This window comes from Ranitomeya imitator, chromosome 10 (assembly GCF_032444005.1).
Source record: "Ranitomeya imitator isolate aRanImi1 chromosome 10, aRanImi1.pri, whole genome shotgun sequence".
Lineage (NCBI taxonomy): Eukaryota > Metazoa > Chordata > Amphibia > Anura > Dendrobatidae > Ranitomeya > Ranitomeya imitator.
Window position 1 is genome coordinate 52694284 of NC_091291.1, and position 23572 is coordinate 52717855.

Below are 23572 nucleotides of genomic sequence, written 5' to 3' on the forward strand. Positions count from 1 at the left end.
CAGACACGGCCTAAGGCCCCCATCCTTCTTTTTGACCAAAAAAAATCATGCAGCCACAGGGGGCTTAGTGGGTCTTATATGACCTGCAGCTATACTAGTCTGTAGGTATTCCTTTAAGGCCTCCCTCTCGGGAATCGTCAGATTAAATAAATAACTCTTAGGAAGTATGGCAACTGGGAAGACCTCAATAGTGCAGTCATAATCTCTATGGGGTGGTAGAGCTTGTGACTCGACCTCTGAAAATACCCTCCAGAAATCCTGAATGGCTTCAGGTAGCTCCTTCTTCACAACGGCAGCAATGTGAACATTACAACAATTACCATAACACCCCTGACCCTAGGACCTTATAGTACTAGATGACCTGTCCAGCAAAGGATTGTGCATTTTTAACCAGGTTAAACCCAGGATGAATGGGCAAGGTAATTTGGCAAGGACAAACAAGTCTATACACTCCGGATGTTACATATTCGTAATAAGTGGGAACGTGGTAACCTTTTTAGAAATACACCCATGTTCCGGAGGAGTGTTATCAATAGCCACAACAAGAATAGGAGATGACAATGGTTCAGAATCAAACTTATATTTGTCTAGAAATTGTTGATCAATCAAATTAAGTGCAGAACCAGAATCCACCATTACCTGAAAAACAGTGAAATGACCATGATATGTTGTATTATCAGAAAAAAAAAACTCCTGCGGACCATAAAACGCAATACGACCTGGAGTGTTGCTCCTACTAACCTTTTTTTTTCTTTCCTTATGCGAACCTTACATTTCTTAATAAAATGGTCAGCCTTACCACAATACAAGCATAGCCCTTCAGAAAGCCTCTTCTCCCTCTCCTGGGAACGAGTGGACATCTCCGCAAGTTGCATCGGTTCCCCTCTGTCGATAGGGCTATCCTTCTCTTCATTCTGTCTGCTACTCAATCTTCTATCCACACGGATAGCTAAACTGCATAGCAGTTCCAAAGTATCAGGTGCAGGATATGCAATGAGCAAATCTTTAACTCTTTCACTTAAACCTGTTAAAAACTGACACTTGAGCTCTGGGTCATTCCATCTGACCTCTGCAGACCATCGTCTGAACTGGGTGCAATAATAATAATTTTAAAAATAATAACAATAACTCTCAGCATCAACAGAACCCTGTTTAAGCTATCTGAGCTCTGCCTTAGCTGATGTGACTCAATCAGGATCATCATATAACAACCTCATAGCAGAATAAAATGCTTCTACTGATTTCAAACAAGGATCATCAGGATGTAATGAAAATGCCCAGATTTGGGGTTCACTTTACAATAAAGACATAATAATCCCCACACGCTGTAATTCACTCCCTGAGGATCTGGGTCTAAGCCGAAAATATAGTAAACATGCATTTTTAAATGGTAAAAAATTCCTGCTGTTTACCAGAAAAAAACTCAGGTAATCCTACCTTAGGTTCTTCAGAGCGTGCTCCAGAGTAATTACTCATGTGCTATTGCAGGTTGGCTACTTCCAAAGTTAACCCTTGCAAGCGTTGAGCAAGTTCTTGAACCGCTGCACATATTGAAGGCGTCCGGGAGAGGATTTTTTTTTTATATATGGGGCTGGACAAAGTGTTACTATCAGCAACACAGAACTAGGATAAAAGGGGGGAAAACTGACCCTGCACTGAGAAGGCTGATACCCTACGATGGAGTGGGCGACCCATTCCTTGCAAATAGACCCATCGACGATCCTAGGTTAATCTCAAGCGAAGACCTATAGATAGGGGGAAGGAGGTACCTAAACGATCTAAGGACTGGGTATAAAAACAGGTTACCTCCTAATAGAAAACACAGAGAAGGCTACAGAAACTAAGGATAGCAGAATCAGAGGTTCCAAAACTGCACAATATCAAACACAGAAAGCTATCACAGCACCTAGCCAGAACTCTAGTGGATTAACATTGTTGTCCAGCAAGGACTGGGAGGCAGGTGCTGGATAATAATGCTGTAGATAAGCCCCTGATCCAACCTGCAAGAGAAGAAAAATACATTTGATTATACTCATCTGGGGGCGGTCCGGTCCGATGGCTGTCACAGGTCCTGGTCCAGCACCTCCCATCTTCTTGTGATGCTGCCCTCCTGCTTGCTTCATGGCACCCCAGCATCATGCTTCTGCGCAGGCGTACTTCCCTGCCCTGTTAAGGGCAGAGCAAAGCATTGCAATGTGCAGGCATCAGGAAAGGTCATTGAGGCCCAGTGCCTGCGCACTGCAGGAATTTGCACTGCCCTCAACAGGGCAGAGAGGTACGCCTTTGCAGAAGCGCAATGCTGGGGAGCCATAAAGCAAGCAGGAGGGTGGTATCACAAGAAGATGGGAGGACCTGGACCAGAACCTGCTGCAACTATAGGATCAGACCTTCCCCAGGTGAGTATAATAAAACTTATTTTACTTCTCTTGCAGGTTGCGTTGGAGGCTTATCTACAGCATTATAGAATTCTGTAGATAAGCCCTGAAAGGTGATGGCCATAACTCATATCGGCCAAACATCGTGACAGATTCCTTTTAAACATAAAAAGAGATGATATTCCTTTGTATAGTCTGACAGAGAGAGAGAGATAGGCAGAGATTCTGCCACGATATCCAAAGATCCAGGGGACCCTACAGGAGTGGTGCGAATTCATCATGGCCCAATCATAAGGGACACAGATCTATCCTTCTAAAGGAAAAATACCTGGGGATTTTCGGACCCAGTTGGAAGAATACAGATCTGCTCCATTGACCATCGCTGAACCATGATACATTTGGACAAAGCAAGGATTGGGACCAGCCATTTCCCTGGCTCCAAGGTGATGTTCGGAGAAGCCAGGTTCTGACCCTCGGGTCAACTGGCCTTGTACTTGAATGGACTGTCATCTTCCTACATTTGTAGTTACCTCCTCTCTGTGTGCATACCATAGGTGGGGTAGCCGACCCTGGGAGCTATGAAGTAACAGCTGCAAATATCCCAGTGAGTCAGTGGAAGGGTGAGACTCTGGTCTGTGCAGTTTTGGCTAGCGAACCTGGACACCTGCCGACCACCCCCTATGTGTCGCCAGGGGCTTCCATCTAAATCTCTGAGTTATATGGTTCAGATGAAACTCCTGTGGGATTTATTAACTATAGTGAGGCAGCAGAGTTTCTATAGACTTTTGTCTGGCTTCTGGTCAGCAGTGTCCTTCTTTTCACATTATTTAAAACTGTGGCTTACACCACTTTTATGCAATCCTAAAAATATGGGCACGGCTGTTTCACAGATCAGACAGCATCCACAGTGCCTCCATTTGTCTCGTTATAGGGAATTTTCTTCCAGGGGTTCTGTATGAAACAAGTATTTCAGAGATTTACACGGAAGCCCCGCTGCAAGAACTCAGAGCAGAGGGCAGGATAAATGTGCACCGAGCTTTACTACAATCTTTGGGAGGCAGAATGAAAAAATAGCAAGAAAAGAATTTGTTTAATTTATTTTTCCTCGTGCTGTATAAGTGATTATGTGACTTTATTCTTCTGGTCGGTGCGATTACAGCTATATCACATTTATATCAAGTTTTATGCTTAGCTGCTGTCACACACTAAAAATCTAAAATAGTTTTTGCATCACCATATTTTGAGGGGTAAGAGACAGAGTCATGTGAGGTCTTGTTTTTTGCGTGATGAGTTGACGATTTTATTTGTACCATTTTCAGGCACATGACATTTTTTAATCGCTTTCTTTTCTGATTTTTGGGAGGCAGAATGAACACAAAACAGCATTTCAGCAATTTTTTTGGGGGGAGGTGTTTGTGCCATTCTGTTTGTGGTAAAATTGATAAGGCAGTTTTAATCTTCGGGTTAGTACGATTACAGCGATACTACATTTATATTGTCTTTTATGTTTTGGCTCTTTTACACAATAAAAACAATTTTATAGAAAAAAATAATTATTTTTGCATCATTTTATTCTGAGAGCTATAGCTATTTTATTTTTTCCGCTGATGGAACTGTATGGTGGCTTGTTTTTTTGTGGGATAAGTAGGCATTTTCAGCAGTACCATGCTTGGTTCTATCCATCTTTTTGATCACATTTTTATTCCACTATTTGTTAGGCAGTATGATGATAAAGGTTTTTTTTGCCTTGTTTTTTCTTTATGGTGCACTGTTCACTAAAGGTGCTAACTAATGAGACAGTTTTATAGGTTGGGTTGTTGCAGACGCGGCAGTAACAAATATGTGTACTTTTATTTTTTTCAATTTTTTTTCATATAAATATTTATTTATGGACACAATATCTTTAGATTTTTTTATTATTAGTTTAGATTTTTTTAAATAATATTTTTACAATTCTGTTTAAATTTTTTCTTTTACTTTTGTTTAGCTTTTTTACTTTGTGCTACTATGGGACCAACATTTTTTGCAGGCTGATTACAGAGTGTTACAGAGTGTCCTCGCTCCTTCATGGAGATCCTGATTGATTTGGACAAAAAGAATCTAGAGGCGTTGGAGAGTGACATCAAATTACTCCAAGATAGATTACATCAAAATCTCATCGGTGATCAACTAACCAAATTTGAGGAAGAATTGAACTTATCATTCACGAAGTGGGAACAGGACATTCAGCAATTGAAACTGACAAAATTCCAGCAGGATCTTAATGATTTCCAAACTAAAAGGGTATATAGATGGCAGAATGTACCATCACTTAAAAAATCTGCATCCTCAAGTTCTGTTGCCAGTGGCAGCACTGCCAGTTCGGTCTCGATTGAAGATTCCACTGATGATGAAAATATGAGACATGAGACGAACAAGGATGGTGCACTTAAGGTAATTAATCTTTCTGATATCCCACTGACTTCTGAACAGATCTCTGTTCTTGAATTACGTTTTGTTTTTGGTCCCACAGCTAGATCTGATCAGTTTACAATAATTAAGGACGTCTTTTTGTTTGCCCGTAAGTTGTTGTTAAAAAAGTTCCATTCTGATAGAAATGTTCCTAATATTTTTTCAACAGAAGAGGAATTGGCGGCGATACAAACATTAGAGGATCTTCTGAATGAACAGATGGAAACATCAGGTATATTTCCAGATTGTATGAAACAGAAATCCAAATCATTCCCGTCCATCTCCCTCAACTCATCTATAGAGGTATTTGTTAGAATGGTTTGCCATGAGATTCAACAATTGCCCTCTTTTAGACCCTTAGGCAACCTGAGAGCGGAACAAAGGATTGCTCTACAGGAGTTATGTATTATGAAGGAGGTTGTCTTTAAGCCCTCTGATAAGGACGGGAACGTTGTTATTTGGCCAGCCACACAATATGAGAGGGAAGCATTCAAGCAGCTTAATGATCCGGCCTGCTATGAACGATTAGATCATGACCCTACTTTGGCCTTTCAGAGTGAGCTGTTTGGGATTCTTGATGCAGCTTTGGACAAAGGTGTAATATCTAAAAATATCTGGGAAGAATTAAGGATTCTATCACCATCTGTACCTACTCTATATCTACTTCCTAAAGTGCATAAGAGTATGGTTGACCCTCCGGGCCATCCAATTATTTCCGGTAATGGCAGTCTTGTTGAACCGGTTTCCAAACTTTTGGATCATTACTTAAAACCTCTTGTAGTAGAATTACCTTCGTATATTAAGGACACCACGGAGGCACTGCAGAGGTTGGACGGTATACATGTAAGTACTGACATGTATATAGTTACTTGCGACGTAGAATCACTCTACACTGCAATATCTCATGAGCAAGGCATTTGTGCAGTCAAGCGATATTTGTCGAACCGTGCTTTGGATGGCCTATTAGTCCAATTTCTATTGGAATTATTGGAATTTGTATTATTTAATAATTATTTTGTGTTTAAAGATCGCTTCTTCCGGCAGAAAAGGGGCGTGGCTATGGGGGCGGCTTTTGCCCTCTCATATGCTAATTTATTTATGGGCTCATGGGAAAATGATTTCATCCAAAATACCGACTCGACTTCTTCAGGATTAGTGCTGTCATACATGAGATTCCTTGATGATATTCTATTTATTTGGCAGGGCTCCCATGACGACCTTGTGGATTATCTTGATTATAAGAACACCAACGATAGGGATATCAAACTTACTCACACCTTTCGGCAGGACTCCATTGATTTCTTGGACTTGAAGATTTCAATTGATGAACTTGGAAACCTACATACAGATGTGTTTCGTAAGACTACCAGTACAAATGCCTTGCTTCATGCTAGATCTGCTCATCCGTCTCATGTCATTAGAGCCATTCCTACCGGACAATTCTTATGGCTGCGCCGGATTTGTGATCAAGAAGATGTCTTTGAGAAACAAGCCCAAGATCTTGCATCTAGATTCTTACAACGTGGTTACCAGAAGGATAACATTCAAAGAGCTTATTCGTGTGCCAAAAGTACATCACTTTTGATTTCTAGAAATAAAAACAACAACAGGGCCAGTGATGGCCAGGTACGCCTCATTACCAACTACCACTCAATATGGCGGGAGATGTCGAACATAATCAACAAACATTGGCCTATTTTGTTACAGGATCCATCACTGTCAAGACTTCTAACCAAACAACCGTCTATTGTGGCTAAACGTGGCAAAACTTTACAAGACTTTCTAGTACACAGCCACTATGTACCACCTACGTCACACTATGGGGCCCAAATGGGGCTCTGTTAGCTGTGGTTCATGTAAAGCCTGTAAACATATAGTTAGAACCAATGTTTTTCATGATTCAGCACAAAAACGTGAATTTAAGATTTTGCATTATATCAATTGTCGGACCTCTATGGTTATCTATGTGGCCACTTGCCCCTGCAACCTAACATATGTGGGGATGACGACACGTGAATTACGTGTTCGTACTTTAGAACATGTTAGAGACATCAAAGCCGCAGAGAAAATTAGTCTGGATGATTGGGATACTATATTAAAACTCCAACCACTGGCCAGACATTTCCGACAATTTCACAACAACCAATCCCATCTGCTGCGGGTTAGAGGCATTGATCGCGTATATCCTGGTAACCGGAGGGGTGATCTAAGTACAAAGTTAGCACAGAAAGAGTGTAGGTGGATAACTCTTCTTAAAAGTATGACCCCTAATGGCCTGAACGAGCAATGGGGTTTTTCGAGCTTCCTCTGAGCCATTATTATGGTATTCAGACGCCTTCCACCATCTCCTTTGTAACGTTCCGCCTCCTGTCTTTTCATTTTTGTAATTATAGCCCTGGTTCATGTCTGCGCATTGTCTAATTTTTTATGTTTTTTTATGTTTTCTTTTTCATTCCTTTTATTTTTATTTTTTGTCTATAAATAAAATTATTTTGCAGTGCTTATTTTGGTGGGTCTATATATGTGTGTGTGTGCTGTGGGGACCTGTGTATATGTGTACATGTATGTATATGTATATATATATATATCATATAATTAATTACTTTTTTCATAGGTGGGCCATATTACAACAATAATTACATCATACATTTTTTATTATAATTTTATTTTTTCCTTTTTACAATAATATATATTTTTCCATTCCATATTTTTAGTTACCAAATATAAATACAGTGAGGCAAAAAAGTATTTAGTCAGTCACCAATAGTGCAAGTTCCACCACTTAAAAAGATGAGAGGCGTCTGTAATTTACATCATAGGTAGACCTCAACTATGGGAGACAAACTGAGAAAAAAAAAATCCAGAAAATCACATTGTCTGTTTTTTTAACATTTTATTTGCATATTATGGTGGAAAATAAGTATTTGGTCAGAAACAAAATTTCATCTCAATACTTTGTAATATATCCTTTGTTGGCAATGACAGAGGTCAAACGTTTTCTGTAAGTCTTCACAAGGTTGCCACACACTGTTGTTGGTATGTTGGCCCATTCCTCCATGCAGATCTCCTCTAGAGCAGTGATGTTTTTGGCTTTTCGCTTGGCAACACAGACTTTCAACTCCCTCCAAAGGTTTTCTATAGGGTTGAGATCTGGAGACTGGCTAGGCCACTCCAGGACCTTGAAATGCTTCTTACGAAGCCACTCCTTCGTTGCCCTGGCGGTGTGCTTTGGATCATTGTCATGTTGAAAGACCCAGCCACGTTTCATCTTCAATGCCCTTGCTGATGGAAGGAGGTTTGCACTCAAAATCTCACGATACATGGCCCCATTCATTCTTTCATGTACCCGGATCAGTCGTCCTGGCCCCTTTGCAGAGAAACAGCCCCAAAGCATGATGTTTCCACCACCATGCTTTACAGTAGGTATGGTGTTTGATGGATGCAACTCAGTATTCTTTTTCCTCCAAACACGACAAGTTGTGTTTCTACCAAACAGTTCCAGTTTGGTTTCATCAGACCATAGGACATTCTCCCAAAACTCCTCTGGATCATCCAAATGCTCTCTAGCAAACTTCAGACGGGCCCAGACATGTGCTGGCTTAAGCAGTGGGACACGTCTGGCACTGCAGGATCTGAGTCCATGGTGGCGTAGTGTGTTACTTATGGTAGGCCTTGTTACATTGGTCCCAGCTCTCTGCAGTTCATTCACTAGGTCCCCCCGCGTGGTTCTGGGATTTTAGCTCACCGTTCTTGTGATCATTCTGACCCCACGGGGTGGGATTTTGCGTGGAGCCCCAGATCGAGGGAGATTATCAGTGGTCTTGTATGTCTTCCATTTTCTAATTATTGCTCCCACTGTTGATTTCTTCACTCCAAGCTGGTTGGCTATTGCAGATTCAGTCTTCCCAGCCTGGTGCAGGGCTACAATTTTGTTTCTGGCGTCCTTTGACAGCTCTTTGGTCTTCACCATAGTGGAGTTTGGAGTCAGACTGTTTGAGGGTGTGCATAGGTGTCTTTTTATACTGATAACAAGTTTAAACAGGTGCCATTACTACAGGTAATGAGTGGAGGAAAGAGGAGACTCTTAAAGAAGAAGTTACAGGTCTGTGAGAGCCAGAAATCTTGATTGTTTGTTTCTGACCAAATACTTATTTTCCACCATAATATGCAAATAAAATGTTAAAAAAACAGACAATGTGATTTTCTGGATTTTTTTTTCTCAGTTTGTCTCCCATAGTTGAGTTCTACCTATGATGTAAATTACAGACGCCTCTCATCTATTTAAGTGGTGGAACTTGCACTATTGCTGACTGACTAAATACTTTTTTGCCCCACTGTATTCTTTTCTCATTACTATTTTCTCCCTCATTATTATTTTATATGCTTAATTCATTATTGTTTTTTCAACTAATTTTTCATTTTTTATTTTTTCATTATTATACTTTGTGTGTCCCTTTCCTCTTCACATTTTTTGTTTTGTTTCCTTTTCCCATTATTACCTTATCCAGCTATTATATTTTCTTTTATGTTTTTTCTCATTGCCCTCGCCCCTTTTACTTATATTCACTCTAATTAATTTTGTTTCCATATTTTTTCTACCCTCCTCCTCCCTTGTTTTTGTTTTTGCCAATTTCTATTCATGGTGTGGATATTCTGCATCCATTACTAACTCTGGCAAACTTCCACCATCTATCATGGCTGAGGAAGCGCTGTGCACCGCTCTGCGCATGCGCCGGATGTGCTCCGTTCCCTGGTTGCTGGGTGCGCCACCAATTGTTACTCACGTCGCACTCGGTGACGCACTTCCGGCTCTGGGGTAATGGATGCGCGGCTGGTGCATGGGTGAGTGCGGCGCCCAATAATTATGGCGTCTCCATTTATTATTAGTCACAGCTGCGCCACCACTATATATCGCCCACACACTCTGTCTCCCTCACTCCCTGACGAAGCGGAAGCGAAATGCGTGTTGGAGTGTAGTGAGGGAGCAGGTTGTGCTTCTTGGTCAGTATTATTAAATGTTACTGTTCTATTCTTGTTCTTGTCCTTTGCGGTATTTAGGTATCTCTTTCTGACATCTTGGCTTATTAATTGTCTCATTTTTCATTTTACATGGCTTGTATTATTTAATGTCAGCTTCATTATTGCCATGTAGTGCACAATAGCCAAATATTCCCTTTGGCATAGCTTATCAATTTTACCATTATCAGTTGCACTATGCACTTTGCGGTTACTGATTATTATATAGTGCAATAACGGTTATGTGTGCATTTGATACCTCTGATTAGTTATATTATTACTATTTGCATCATGCACTTTATAATATGAATTTGATATTTATTTATTATAATTTATACCTGTATTGATTTTGTGATTAGCTTTTTTGCTTATATTCCCCTTTATGTAATATATATGCTTTCTTTACTGACCGGTTCTCATACCTGCTCCCCTTGGATTTTTTTCACATACATATTGAGTATATACCTTGTCATGAATTTTTTGTTTTTATGTTTCGTTGCAGCATTTTGTATATGCTTTTTAAATATGCTGTACAATCATGTGGTGTTGTGTTTTATTAAATAAAATTTATATGTTGTTATATTGGTTTTAGATACTTTCTTTTGGGTTTATATGATTACAGCATGGGAATGCAGCAGCATCTCCATGTTGTATAAACTGTCAGCTCTACGCTGACAGAGAAAGTTGCACCGAACTGCACTGTGCATGATCAAGCAACTTTCCTAGCTTTGGTGACCCTGATATCATCATGACAACATCGACTCACCATGGCAACTATCGGAAGCCTGCGTCACACAGCAGGGTCTCTGATGTCATCCCTCTGCCGACTCCTGAAATGTTGCAATCATGTTCGATTGCAGCATTTAAGGTGTTAAAGTGCCAGGAGTGATGCATGACCTCTCATGGCAGTTAGTGCCGGGAGTCAGGTGTCAAAATCAGCTGACAGCACGACTGCGATAGCCTGCACACGGACGGTGAGCATGAGCAATCACAATGATGTAAAAATAAGTACCTGGTAAAATAGGCCCATGATGCAGGGGCGTATTTTTACGACAAATGTTATAAAGGGGATAATATGTTTTTTTTTTTAAATAATATACATATATATATATATCAAACCACACTGATTGAAAGGATTCGCGTATGACTTTTGATCATGGAAAGATAGCCGTCGGACTTTGGCTCTTTTGCTTATCTGTAACCAAAGACTTAAAATGCAGAGAGCCATAGGCAGGTAAAGAGAACCTGTTAGTATGATTTGTAATGTTAAGTAAAGACATAGCTGTAATGGTGCTGCATTACTGATTGAATTTATACTTTGGGTGAATATGCTAATTATCTCTTCAGAGAGCAAGAGGACTAGAATTTTAATGCCACCTATAAAAAAAAGCAATTCTAGAAATCAATGTCGACCGTTTAACAAGCCTTGTCACATGACTTAGGATAAAATCCAAAACCGGAACCTTAATTTGCAGACAATGTGTTTCAGTGTACTGCCCCTTATCAGTGTAAAGTGTGAGATCTGGTTAGGCTGTTTGAGAGGCGTCTGACTGGGATCTAAGAGGTATTATTTCTCCTTAAGGAGAGTGACATGTCAAGCATGTTGAAATGAGGAGACTTGCAATCCGCAATGCTCCTTTGGGAAATATACAATGGTTTCTTTGCATATTTCCCAGAGGAGCATTGCGGCTTGAAAGTCTCCTCATTGCGGCATACTTGTCTTGTCACTCTCCACAAGGAGAAACAATACCCCTTGGATCCCTACTTTTGGTGAAGAAATACATTTTGTTGACTTTGTTTTTCCTCTTAAATCAGCATTTGAAGTTTTCTGCTAAATAGGTTTCAGTGCACAGGGCCAGACTGAACACTGGGTCTTCTCCTTCCTGTCTGTGATTCCTTGGCTTCTCCACTTATCTTTTTCAATTACCTCCCTTCTCTGTTTGAAGCCTTCACTTCAGAAAGAGGAAGCACATAGTGAGGAGAACACCCAGTGCACAGTCCTGCCCCTGTGCACCAAAATTTAATTAGCAGAAAGATTCAAATGGTGATTAAAGAAGAAACAAAAAGTGGATTTCTTCACTAAAGGTATTAATGTAATTTGTATTTCTGTGGCATTACAGCCATGTATTTACTTTACATTACAAAATTGTGCTAACAGGCTCTCTTTAATCACACATTTGGATCATATAACATCCATTCTCCTGATATTTTGGTTTTGCAAAGTTGAGATTTACATCTGTTACATTTTAACCTTTTTTATGAGGTTTATTTCTATACTTAAAATGGTATTCATAAAAATGTTTCCTCTACATGCCAATAATTTCATATTAAAGATTTACCTTCTGAAGATCCTCATAGGTGTGAAACATAAAGTTTTCTTTTCCCAGCAATCCCATCCATCCCTTGACGTGATTAAACCAAGATCCATATGGCACTGCAATGGGCAAAATATGAGAGCAGAGAATCTGCTTAAAACTGACAATTTTGTAACTTTACATTAATTTTAATTACTTACTGTTTTCAGCAAAGAATCCTTTTAGAAATCCATCCATATTTTCTGGATCTTTGCAGTAATTACTCATTATTGAAAAATAATAAAGGGACACTGCAACATCTTTAGGATCTCTGATTGTATATATGATCTAAAACAAACATTTCAAAAACAAGAAATAAAAAAATTGAATTGTTAGATGATTGTTTATACAATTTTATGTTTGACTAGAAAAATATGAAGAATTAAGTCCTCAGTGGTTGATACCTTTTAATGGCTAACTGAAAAGATGGTAACAAATTGCAAGCTTTCGAGACTACTTAGGTCTCTTTATCAGGCAAAGACTAAAAAATTCTGAAGAATCACATGTTTATACACAACACAGCCCAAAAAAATGCCATAGACAAGACAGTTGATGTGAAGCAGAATTGCCATTATGTGAGTGATAACATTTATGCCCATAAATATTGGAGGAGTTCATAGATAAGGAATGTTTTATTGTCCTCTGATTGTTTTAGTCTTTGCCTCATGAAGAGACCTGAGTAGTCTCGAAAACTTGCAATGTGTTACCATCTTTTCAGTTAGCCATTAAAAGGTATCAACCACTGAGGACTCTCAATTCTAAATATTTTTCTATCCACTGGCTAACACGGTACAAGGATAAATATCTTTCCTGTATGTTTGACTATTTACTTTTAAGATTTATTTCCTCTATAAAAGAAGGGATGGGATTTCTTTCAAAATGGTGTCAAAACTACATTAATCCACCCCAGAAGGTTAGAGTTGAAGGGTGATATACTATATCTTGATATTAATAACTGGCTTCCATAACATCTAATATGATGTTTTCCTAATGCGGAACCAAAACAACACCGGATCACAACAGTTTAAAAAAAGAACAAAATAGGAACTGATGCCAGTTATAAAATAGATAGCTGAGTTGTGATATGATGCACAACTTCATATTGTAACACTTCCACACTTTATGTCTGAGCAGTGATTGCCAACTCAGTTGTCCAGTTTCGTGCAGTGCAGTGCTGTTGGGTAAATTATCATGAGAGAAAAACCAGTTGTTGTCAGAGGATCAGTTCCATTTTATGGGAATAGCCATATCCCTACTACGAGGGGGTCCTCAGACCTGGGCATTTTCTTTGTCCCCATAGGTCCTAGAATGGTCTTTTGTGGATGCCTGTTTGTACTTTTAGGTTTGATCTATGACAAACCCAATGGGATCCAGGTTGCTGAGACAAAGATCATGAACAGAAGGACCACATTGCTGATGACTACTGCACTGAGTTCTGTGGAATGATGCAGCTTTCAGGTGGCAGCTTCACAAAAGTCTTTCCGAGGCTCTTTAAGAATGCTCTGGTTCTTCATGATGCCCCTTGTTCCCTGGTGGAAGTCATGACCCAGGACATACAAATTGACAGCAGAATCCGTGAGAGACATGGCAAACAGAAGGCTGCCTTTTATACTTCCACAGAGCAAGTCCCTTTACCGTAGGTGAAGCCTTTGGAAGTAATAGTTGCCAGTAGTGTTGAGCGATACCTTCCGATATTTTAAAGTATCGGGATCGGATGGTATCGGCCGATATCCGAAAAATATCGGATATCGCCGACACCGATATCCGATACCAATACAAGTCAATGGGACACAAATATCGGAATGTATTCTGTAATGGATCCCAGGGTCTGAAGGAGAGGAAACTCTCCTTCAGGCCCTGGGATCCATATTCATGTGTAAAATAAAAAATAAAATAAAAAAATATTGATATAGTTACCCTCGGACGCGCCCTGGTTGTAACCGCTGCAACCGCCATGATTCCCTTCCTAAGAATGAGCGCGTGAAGGACCTTCGATGACGTCGCGGCTTGTGATTGGTCACGTGACCGCTCATGTGACCGCTCACGCGACCAATCACAGGCCGCGACGTCATCGCAGGTCCTTCACGCGCTCATTCTTAGGAAGGGAAGCATGGTGGTTGCAGCGGTTTCAACCTGGGTGCGTCCGAGGGTGAGTATATCAATATTTTATTTTTATTCTTTATTTTACACATCATTCTTCATCCCGATACCGATTCCCGATATCGCAAAAATATCGGAACTCGGTATCGGAATTCCGATACTGCAAATATCGGCCGATACCCAATACTTGCGGTATCGGAATGCTCAACACTAGTTGCCAGTCTTCCTGTTGTGGAGAGAAAATCTAGATAAGATTTTGGATTCTGTCTATACTGTCCTCTCACGGGACATTTTCTCAAGAAGTGCCCAGCTCATTCTCAGGCTATCAAACCATCAGGAGAATATTAGAGTCTGGGTGATATCTGAGGAAGGTATCCACACTCCTAGGTACCTTTTTCTTCCTCTGATAGTTTACTGATCTTTTCTTTCAAGACTCAGATGTTATCAGCATTGACATTCATTAGCTGCATGTCTGCTGCTAACTTTATTGATTTGGAACTGGTTCTAAAGTTAGGATTAGTGACAGTTAGTTTAAAAAGACCCGTTCAAATTTTTGTCATTGACAAGACACAATTAGTCTGGAATTTGGTCAATAGGGTAAGGGTGGATTTCACTCTACAAGCGGGAGGATTTCACACTGAATCCATCTCCTGTTTTGTTTGGAAATAATTTACTTGCTGTGTTGATTGATTGTCAGAAGGAATTTGTTAAATGGAGCTGCAATTGTTACAATAAATGTCTAAAATTGGTACAAATATGCTCTGCTAGTCTGAAGGGTCTGCCAGGGTTCCTGCAGGACTTCAGAGTTGTGTTCTCGGAAAATGATGGGGAGATACTACCTGCCCTTTGTCCTTCTGATCGAGCTAATAATCTTGTCCATGTTGCCAAATTACCTAACGCTCGCCTTTACAACTTTTTTTTGCGCCTGAACGGACAGCCATGAAAGAATATGTTAACGAAAGTTTATGGAAGTGTAATATCTGTCTTTCCTACTCTCCTATAGATGCCTGACCTTGCCTCGATTTCCGAGAACAAAGCAAGATCACAGCTAAGAATATATACCAGCTTCCACACATCCCCGACCTATATAATTAGCCTCTGGGACCTACGTGGTTTTCTAAACTTGATCATAGAGGGGCTTACCTAATTTAATACGCATCTGGAATGACGATGAGTGGAAAATGGCATTCTTAACGTCAGAGGGTCTATTTGAAAATCTCATCATGCCATTTGGGTTATCCAATGCACCTGCTGTTTTCCAAAATGTTATAAATGATATCTTTTTTGATTGCTTTGGAAGATTTGTTATGATGTATTTGGATGATATTCTAATTTTCTCTTTTGATTTGAACTCAAACCAGAAATATGTTCATATAGAATTAGAAAGCTTGAGGAACAACTCTCTGTGAAATTAAAGAAATGTTTATTTTCTGTTCACAAAATTCCGTTTTTGGGATCTATCTTGTCTGCAGAGGGGTTTAACATGGACCCTGAGAAGGTTCAGGCCATAATTTATTGGATTCAACCTTGTCACCTTGAAGCTTTACATCAGGGTTTTTGAAAAATTAAAAGAGTGTTTCATGCCTGCTTTCATTTTAATCCAACCCGATCTCCAAGAAGTCATTGTGGAGGTTGATGCTTCAGAGGTTGGGGTTTGGCCCGTTTTTTCGCAGGGGCCCAAAATTCTAAAACACCTATATCCATGTGCTTTTTTTTCTCTGCTGAAAGAAATTATGATGTTGAGAATTGTGAGCTAGTTGCTGTTTAACTGGCCTTTGAGGAATGGAGGGATTTTTTAGAAAGGGCGGTTCATCAAATTACTGTAGTCATATATCACATAAATGTAGCTTACATTGAGTCAGCTAAATGATTAACTCCCAGACAGGCCAGTTGTTATTTCTTTTTTTCTAGGTTTAATTTATCTTTCAAATTAAGGCTGGGGTCCAAGAATGTGAAAGCTGATAATTTGCCTAGCAGTCTTGATTCAATTTCTCCTCCAGAACCTACGTCTTCCATCTTTCCTAAGGGTATGTTTCCATGGTCAGGAAACGCTGTGGATTGGACGCTGCATGCAGCCGCAGCCTCCAATCCGCAGCATCCAGATGTTACAGCATAGTGGAGAGGATTTTATGAAATCCCATTTGCACTATGCGTTCAAAGACGCATGTGGCAGACCTGCATAACCGGACATGCGGCACATCTTTATAGACTGCAGCATGTCTATTTATCTTGCGGAAATGCTGAGTCTCCGCAAGATAAATTACACAGTCTATGTATAGGATGCTGTGATTCTGCATGTGTTCAATCAATATATGCGGAATCGCCGAGCGTACAAAAGTCGGCAGCGCTTTGTACAGAAAGGGTATCTGCTGCTTCCAAAGCGCTGCCATTCCGGACAGTGGAAACAAACCCTGAGGGTATTGTGGTTTTCATGTTAACTTTAGAGTTGGAAGAGGATATACTTTGAAAGTCCAGGCGTTGTTATGCTATTCCAGGGTCCAAATTATTTGTGCCTGTGTACCTAAGATTGCGTCCGTCACAGGAGTTTTATGTTTCTGTCTTGAGAAGTCATTCTGGGGTCACTGATACACTGAAAGCAATTATTAGATTTTTTTTTGGTGGCCATCAGAGCTTAAAGGTATTATAGATTTTGTATCCACTTGTGAAGTGTGCGCACCCGCTAAATTCAGTCATAACCAGATAGTCAGGGAACTGGCTCCATTGCTAATTCCAGAAAGACCGTGGATCCATTTTTTCATGGATTTCATCACTGATTTGCCTTTGTCTGGTGGGAAAACTGCTATTTAGGTGGTTGTTGTCTGATTCAGCAAATAAGCTAATTTTGTTCCTTTGTTATAATTACCTAATGCAAAGGCACTTTCTATGTTGTTTAGTTCTCACATTGTAAGGCTACATGAGCTCCCTCTTAACATTGTGTCTGATAGGTGAGTGCAATTTGTCTCTCAATTCTGGAGAGCCTTTTGTTGTAAATTGTTGATTGACTTTTCATTTTACTTTGCATACCACCCTGAAACTAATGATCAGACTGTGTTAGCATCATGCCGGATCCCTGCTCTGATAGGCAGGGTCTTCGGTGTGTCTCTTCAATCACCCATGCTGCAGACAGTTCTTCCCTTTCCCATGCTCTGCATGCTTTTAGCTAGTCCTCTAGCCATGTCTTTAAGGCACTCGCCCCTGCGCTCCTGCCCTCTTAAAGGGCCAGCGCATGCACTTGCTATTTCCTCTCCAGCCAATAGCGGTGGTATATTATGTATATATTGCTTCCTCCCCAGTGGGAGGTGCCTAAGCAACCTATCTGCTTTGCAATCTAAGTTGTGTAAGGTTCCATACCAGTCCCCGCTTCACTCAACTGCAGACCCTGCTTGCTGCACTCTAATGCAGATCCTGCCTGCTGCACTCTAATACAGACCCTGCATGCTGAACTCTACTGCAGATCCTGTCAGCTGCACTCTGATACAAACACTGCCTGCTGCACTCTGATACAAACTCTATCTGCTGCACTCTTTTGGGAACTCTGTCTGCTTTACTCAGATGCAAACTGGCTGCTGCATTTTAATACAAACACTGCAAGCTGCTCCCTCCAGTCTGTCCTCTGGGTCCAGCTTCTGCGTGTCCATTGATCTGCCCTGGAGTGGCACCTGGTGCTCATCGGGAGCCAAGTCTAACCTCACAAATCAGAGGCTCTAGTGAACTGTCAGGTGTTCGCTTAGTCACGCCCCTCCAGGCATTCCATGGTCCGTGGCACAGTGGTTCCACAAACCACATCTGTGACAGACTGAGAGGACATATCAATATTTGGAACACATTTTATGGTTCTTTGTAGCAGCTCACCAGAAGGACTGCTCTTTGCTGCAGTGCTTGCTTTTAACAATCAGGTAAATCAGTCCACTGGAACCTCTTAGTTTTTCTATAATTATGGTTTTCATTCCAATGCTGGTGAGTTTTCTATGATTTGTTCTGAATGTCCTGGGGTGGAAATCGCTGTGGGACTTTGGTATGTCAGGAGGCAGGTTCAAAAGAATATTGGAAACGCCCAGACTCACCAAAAATGGAATGCCGATGGAAGACAGTTAGTTGGTCCTGTTATTAAGGTTGGAGATATGGTTTAGATGTCATCCAGAAATATTAAACTTAAGGTACCTTTTGCGAAGTTGGGTCCAAAGTTCAGTAGTCCCTTTGAAATTGTGGAAGTGGTCAATTAAGTGGCATTTAGGTTTAAGGTTCTTCCTTCTCTCCACATCCCTCATTCCTTCTATAAATGCTTGTTGAAGGAATTTATCCCCTCAGTGGAGTTGCTCTCATTGAGTATGATGTGCAGAGTTGCAAACTCTCATAGGGTCTGAAATTACTTCCAACACCTCATCCACTGTAGGGGATACATAGTTATATAGTTACATAGTTATTAAGGTTGAAGGAAGACTTTAAGTCCATCTAGTTCAACCCATAGCCTAACCTAACTTGCCCTAACATGTTGATCCAGAGGAAGGCAAAAAAAAACCATGTGTGGTAAGCTCCACCTTGGGGAAAAAAATTCCTTCACGACTCCACATACGGCAATCAGACTAGTTCCCTGGATCAACGCCCTATCAAGGAATCTAGTGTATATACCCTGTAACATTATACTTTTCCAGAAATGTATCCAGTCCCCTCTTAAATTTAAGTAATGAATCACTCATTACAACATCATACGGCAGAGAGTTCCATAGTCTCACTGCTCTTACAGTAAAGAATCCGCGTCTGTTATTATGCTTAAACCTTTTTTCCTCCAAACGTAGAGGATGCCCCCTTGTCCCTGTTTCAGGTCTATGATTAAAAAGATCATCAGAAAGGTCTTTGTACTGTCCCCTCATATATTTATACATTAACATAAGATCACCCCTTAGTCTTCGTTTTTCCAAACTAAATAGCCCCAAGTGTAATAACCTATCTTGGTATTGCAGATCCCCCAGTCCTCTAATAACCTTGGTCGCTCTTCTCTGCACCCGCTCTAGTTCAGCTATGTCTTTCTTATACACCTGAGACCAGAACTGTGCACAGTATTCTAAGTGTGGTCGAACAAGTGACTTGTATAGAGGTAAAATTATGTTCTCCTCATGAGCATCTATACCTCTTTTAATGCATCCCATTTTTTTATTTGCCTTTGTAGCAGCTGCCTGACACTGGCCACTAAATATGAGTTTGTCATCCACCCATACACCCAGGTCTTTTTCATTGACGGTTTTGCCCAGAGTTTTAGAATTAAGCACATAATTATACATCTTATTACTTCTACCCAAGTGCATGACCTTACATTTATCCCCATTAAAGCTCATTTGCCATTTATCAGCCCAAGCTTCTAGTTTACATAAATCATCCTGTAATGTAAAATTGTCCTCCTCTGTATTGATTACCCTGCAGAGTTTAGTGTCATCTGCAAATATTGAAATTCTACTTTGAATGCCCCCTACAAGGTCATTAATAAATATGTTAAAAAGAAGAGGGCCCAATACTGACCCCTGTGGTACCCCACTGCTAACCGCTACCCAGTCCGAGTGTGCTCCTTTAATAACCACCCTTTGTTTCCTATCCCTGAGCCAGCTCTCAACCCACTTACACATATTTCCCCTATCCCCATTATTCTCATTTTATGTATCAACCTTTTGTGTGGCACCGTATCAAAAGCTTTTGAAAAGTCCATATACACTACATCTACTGGGTTCCTTTGGTCCAGTCCGGAACTTACCTCTTCATAGAAACTGATTAAATTAGTCTGACATGAACGGTCCCTAGTAAACCCGTGCTGATACTGGGTCATGAGGTTATTCCTCTTCAGATACTCCAGTATAGCATCCCTTAGAATGCCCTCCAGGATTTTACCCACAGTAGAGGTTAAGCTTACTGGCCTATAATTTCCGAGTTCAGTTTTTGTTCCCTTTTTGACTATTGGCACCACATTTGCTATACGCCAGTCCTGTGGCACAGACCCTGTTATTATGGAGTCTTTAAAGATTAAAAATAATGGTCTATCAATAACTGTACTTAATTCCTGCAGTACTCGGGGGTGTATCCCATCCGGGCCCGGAGATTTGTCAATTTTAGTGATTTTTAGACGCTGACGTACTTCCTGCTGGATTAATCAGGTGACATTTAATGGGGAATTTTTATCACTAGTCATTTTGTCTGCCATGGGATTTTCTTGTGTAAATACTGATGAAAAAAAGTCATTTAGCATATTGACTTTTTCCTCATCCTCATCCACCATTTCACCCAGACTATTTTTTAGGGAGCCAACACTATCATTTTTTAGTTTCTTACTATTTATGTAGTTAAAGAATATTTTGGGATTATTTTTACTCTCTCTGGCAATGAGTCTCTGTCTCAATCTTTGCTGCCTTGATTTGCTTTTTACAGGATTTATTAAATTTTTTGTATTTATTTAATGCCTCCTCACTACCTACTTCCTTTAATTCTCTAAATGCTTTCTTTTTGTCACTTATTGCGCCCCTTACAGCTCTATTTAGCCATATCGGTTTCCTCCTATTTCTAGTATGTTTATTCCCATACGGTATATACTGTGCACAGGTCCTATCCAGGATGCTAATAAATGTCTCCCATTTTCTTTGTGTATTTTTGTGTCTCAGGATATCGTCCCATTTAATTGCACCAAGATCCTCTCTCATCCGTTGGAAATTTGCCCTCCTGAAGTTTAGTGTCCTTGTAACCCCTCTATTACACATCTTTTTAAAGGATACATGAAAACTTATTATTTTGTGATCGCTATTTCCCAAGTAACCCCCAACCCTTATATTTGCTATGCGGTCTGGCCTGTTGGTTAATATTAGGTCTAGCAGTGCCCCCCTTCTTGTTGGGTCCTGAACCAGTTGTGAAAGGTAATTGTCTCTCATAGTTGTCAAAAACCGATCACCTTTGCTGGAACTGCAGGTTTCTGTTCCCCAAGCTATTTCAGGGTAGTTGAAGTCCCCCATAATAATGACTTCTCCTTGAGTCGCAGCTTCATCTATTTGCTTTACGAGGATATTCTCCATTGCTTCCATTATTTTTGGAGATTTATAACAAACCCCTATCAGTAATTTATTATTTTTTCCCCCTCCCCTTATCTCCACCCACAGGGATTCTACATGTTCATTAAATTCACCTATATTATCACGCCGGATGGGTTTTAAGGATGATTTTACATATAGACACACCCCTCCCCCTCGCTTATCTGTATGGTCATTTCTGAACAGACTACAGCCCTGCAAGTTAACAGCCCAGTCATGGCTCTCATCTAGCCATGTCTCAGATATCCCCACCATGTCATAATTATGCTCCAACAACATTAGTTCTAATTCGTCCATTTTGTTGGCGAGGCTTCTGGCATTAGTATACATGCACTTGATGTTCCTCTCTGTACCTCTACTCTTTCTTAAATTATTAACTGTTCTAACCCCACCCCCCATCCCACCGCCACCCCCAACTTCCTTATTTGTGCCCAGGTCTCTGTTTGCACTATCTTCCCCTCCTATAAATTGAATACCCTCCCCCCCAATCCCTAGTTTAAACAATCCTTCAACCTTCTAGCCATTTTCTCCCCCAGCACAGCTGCACCTTCCCCATTGAGGTGCAGTCCATCCCTAGCGTAGAGCCTGTAGCCAACTGAGAAGTCGGTCCAGTTCTGCAGGAACCCAAACCTCTCCTTCCTACACCAATTCTTGAGCCACTTATTTACCTCCCTAATCTCCCGTTGCCTCTCTGGCGTGGCACGTGGTACAGGCAGTATTTCGGAGAATACCACGTTGGAGGTCCTTGCTTTCAGCTTGCGGCCTATTCCCTGAAATCATCTTTAAGGACCTTCCACCTACCTCTAACTTTGTCATTTGTGCCAATGTGCACCGTGACCGCTGGGTCCTCACCAGCCCCTCCCAGTAATCTGTCCACCCGATCAGCGATGTGTCGGACTCGAGCGCCAGGTAGGCAGCACACCGTTCGACGATCAGATGTAAGCAGAGATCCTGGGTCCCATGTTGAGACGTGAAGGCCGAGTGGCTAGTCAGGGCCTTTCATCTCTGAAGTTTCCTGGGAATCTGGTAGCTCCCCTAGAAGAGGAAGTACTGTAATGATTCTAACCCGCAATATGTCTTTACAGTGATCGACAGCTCAGTTGTCCAGTCTGGAGTAATGGCGTACTGAGCTGTCTGTGTTTTAATTGACAGTTCAACAGGCCAATCTGAAACTGGTAGGTGCTGAGCTCTCACCAGTTGATGCCTGTTCTCTTGATTGCTCAGTTATTTAAGTGAGCTGGCAGGCCCAGATTGTTGTCAGTTGTAGCTTCAGCTCTGTGTGGATTGTTTTCCTTGTGCCTAATGCCTTGCTTGTTGATCTATCGCTGCCTGATCTTGGACCTCATTCTGACCCACCATTTGTCTAATCCTGCTTTGATCCGCTATCCTCCCTGCATTTTGACCTCAAATTGTTACTTTACTACGCTTTTGTCTTTTCCCTCTGTTTATGATGTATCCTCATGAGTGACTATTGCAAACAAAAGGGAACATGCCTCAGTGGCCGCAGGGAGGGCTAAGGGAGTCGTGACTAATCATGAATAAGGAGGATTTATTTATTATAGCAGCACATGCTTCTGGTATTTATGGCATACATATTTTTACTACTTTCTACTGGCCTTCTGCTGCTTTTGATTACATAATGGCTTTTTCTTATCCTGCTGTCAGACTTTGACTCCCACTCCCTCCATTGCCTACATTCATGTCTCCTCCACATATTCCTCAATGTTTGTTTCTCATATCTGAATGTTACACCTTGTCATGGCTGGTGGGCACAGAAAGATTGGCCAATTTGTGGGCCAACAAAGTTAGTTTTATATTTATATTCTATAAAGCATTAATGTAGTTTAACCTTTTGATATTCCATAGCACACTATTATGTCATGGAGGGTGTCAGAGTGTTTGGAGTGGGCTCAAAAGCAGAGCGTGCTCCATGAAGGGTAGTTTACAGCTATGTTACATAACTATCATCTGGTGAAAAAGCAGTGATAACCTTTACCCCGATCACTGCTGTTAACCTTTGAAATTCTGTTGTAAATTACTGAACGACTCCAAAACTGCCATATTATTTCCCCTGTGTTGTCAAGTTGCAGACTGGTAGTCAAAGAAGAGACTGATTATTTTTTTTTTACTATGAACAACAATACTGTAGCATTGATATGCATGTCCCTACAATGCCTTGGCATGCTCCTAATGAGGCAGCGGATGGTCTCCTGAG

General features: G+C 40.8%; 1 protein-coding gene across 6 annotated transcripts in view; it reads right to left on the reverse strand.

Annotated features, from left to right (window-relative positions):
- Positions 1-23572, reverse strand: part of LOC138651897 (sulfotransferase 2B1-like) — a 294818-nt gene that overhangs the window by 46715 nt on the left and 224531 nt on the right. For all 6 annotated transcript variants that reach the window (XM_069742486.1, XM_069742488.1, XM_069742485.1 and 3 more), the window contains 2 exons: positions 12358-12484; positions 12182-12276 (listed from right to left, as the gene is read on the reverse strand). In XM_069742486.1, the coding sequence (XP_069598587.1) occupies positions 12182-12276; positions 12358-12484 (222 nt within the window). The remainder of the gene's footprint in view (positions 1-12181; positions 12277-12357; positions 12485-23572) is intronic.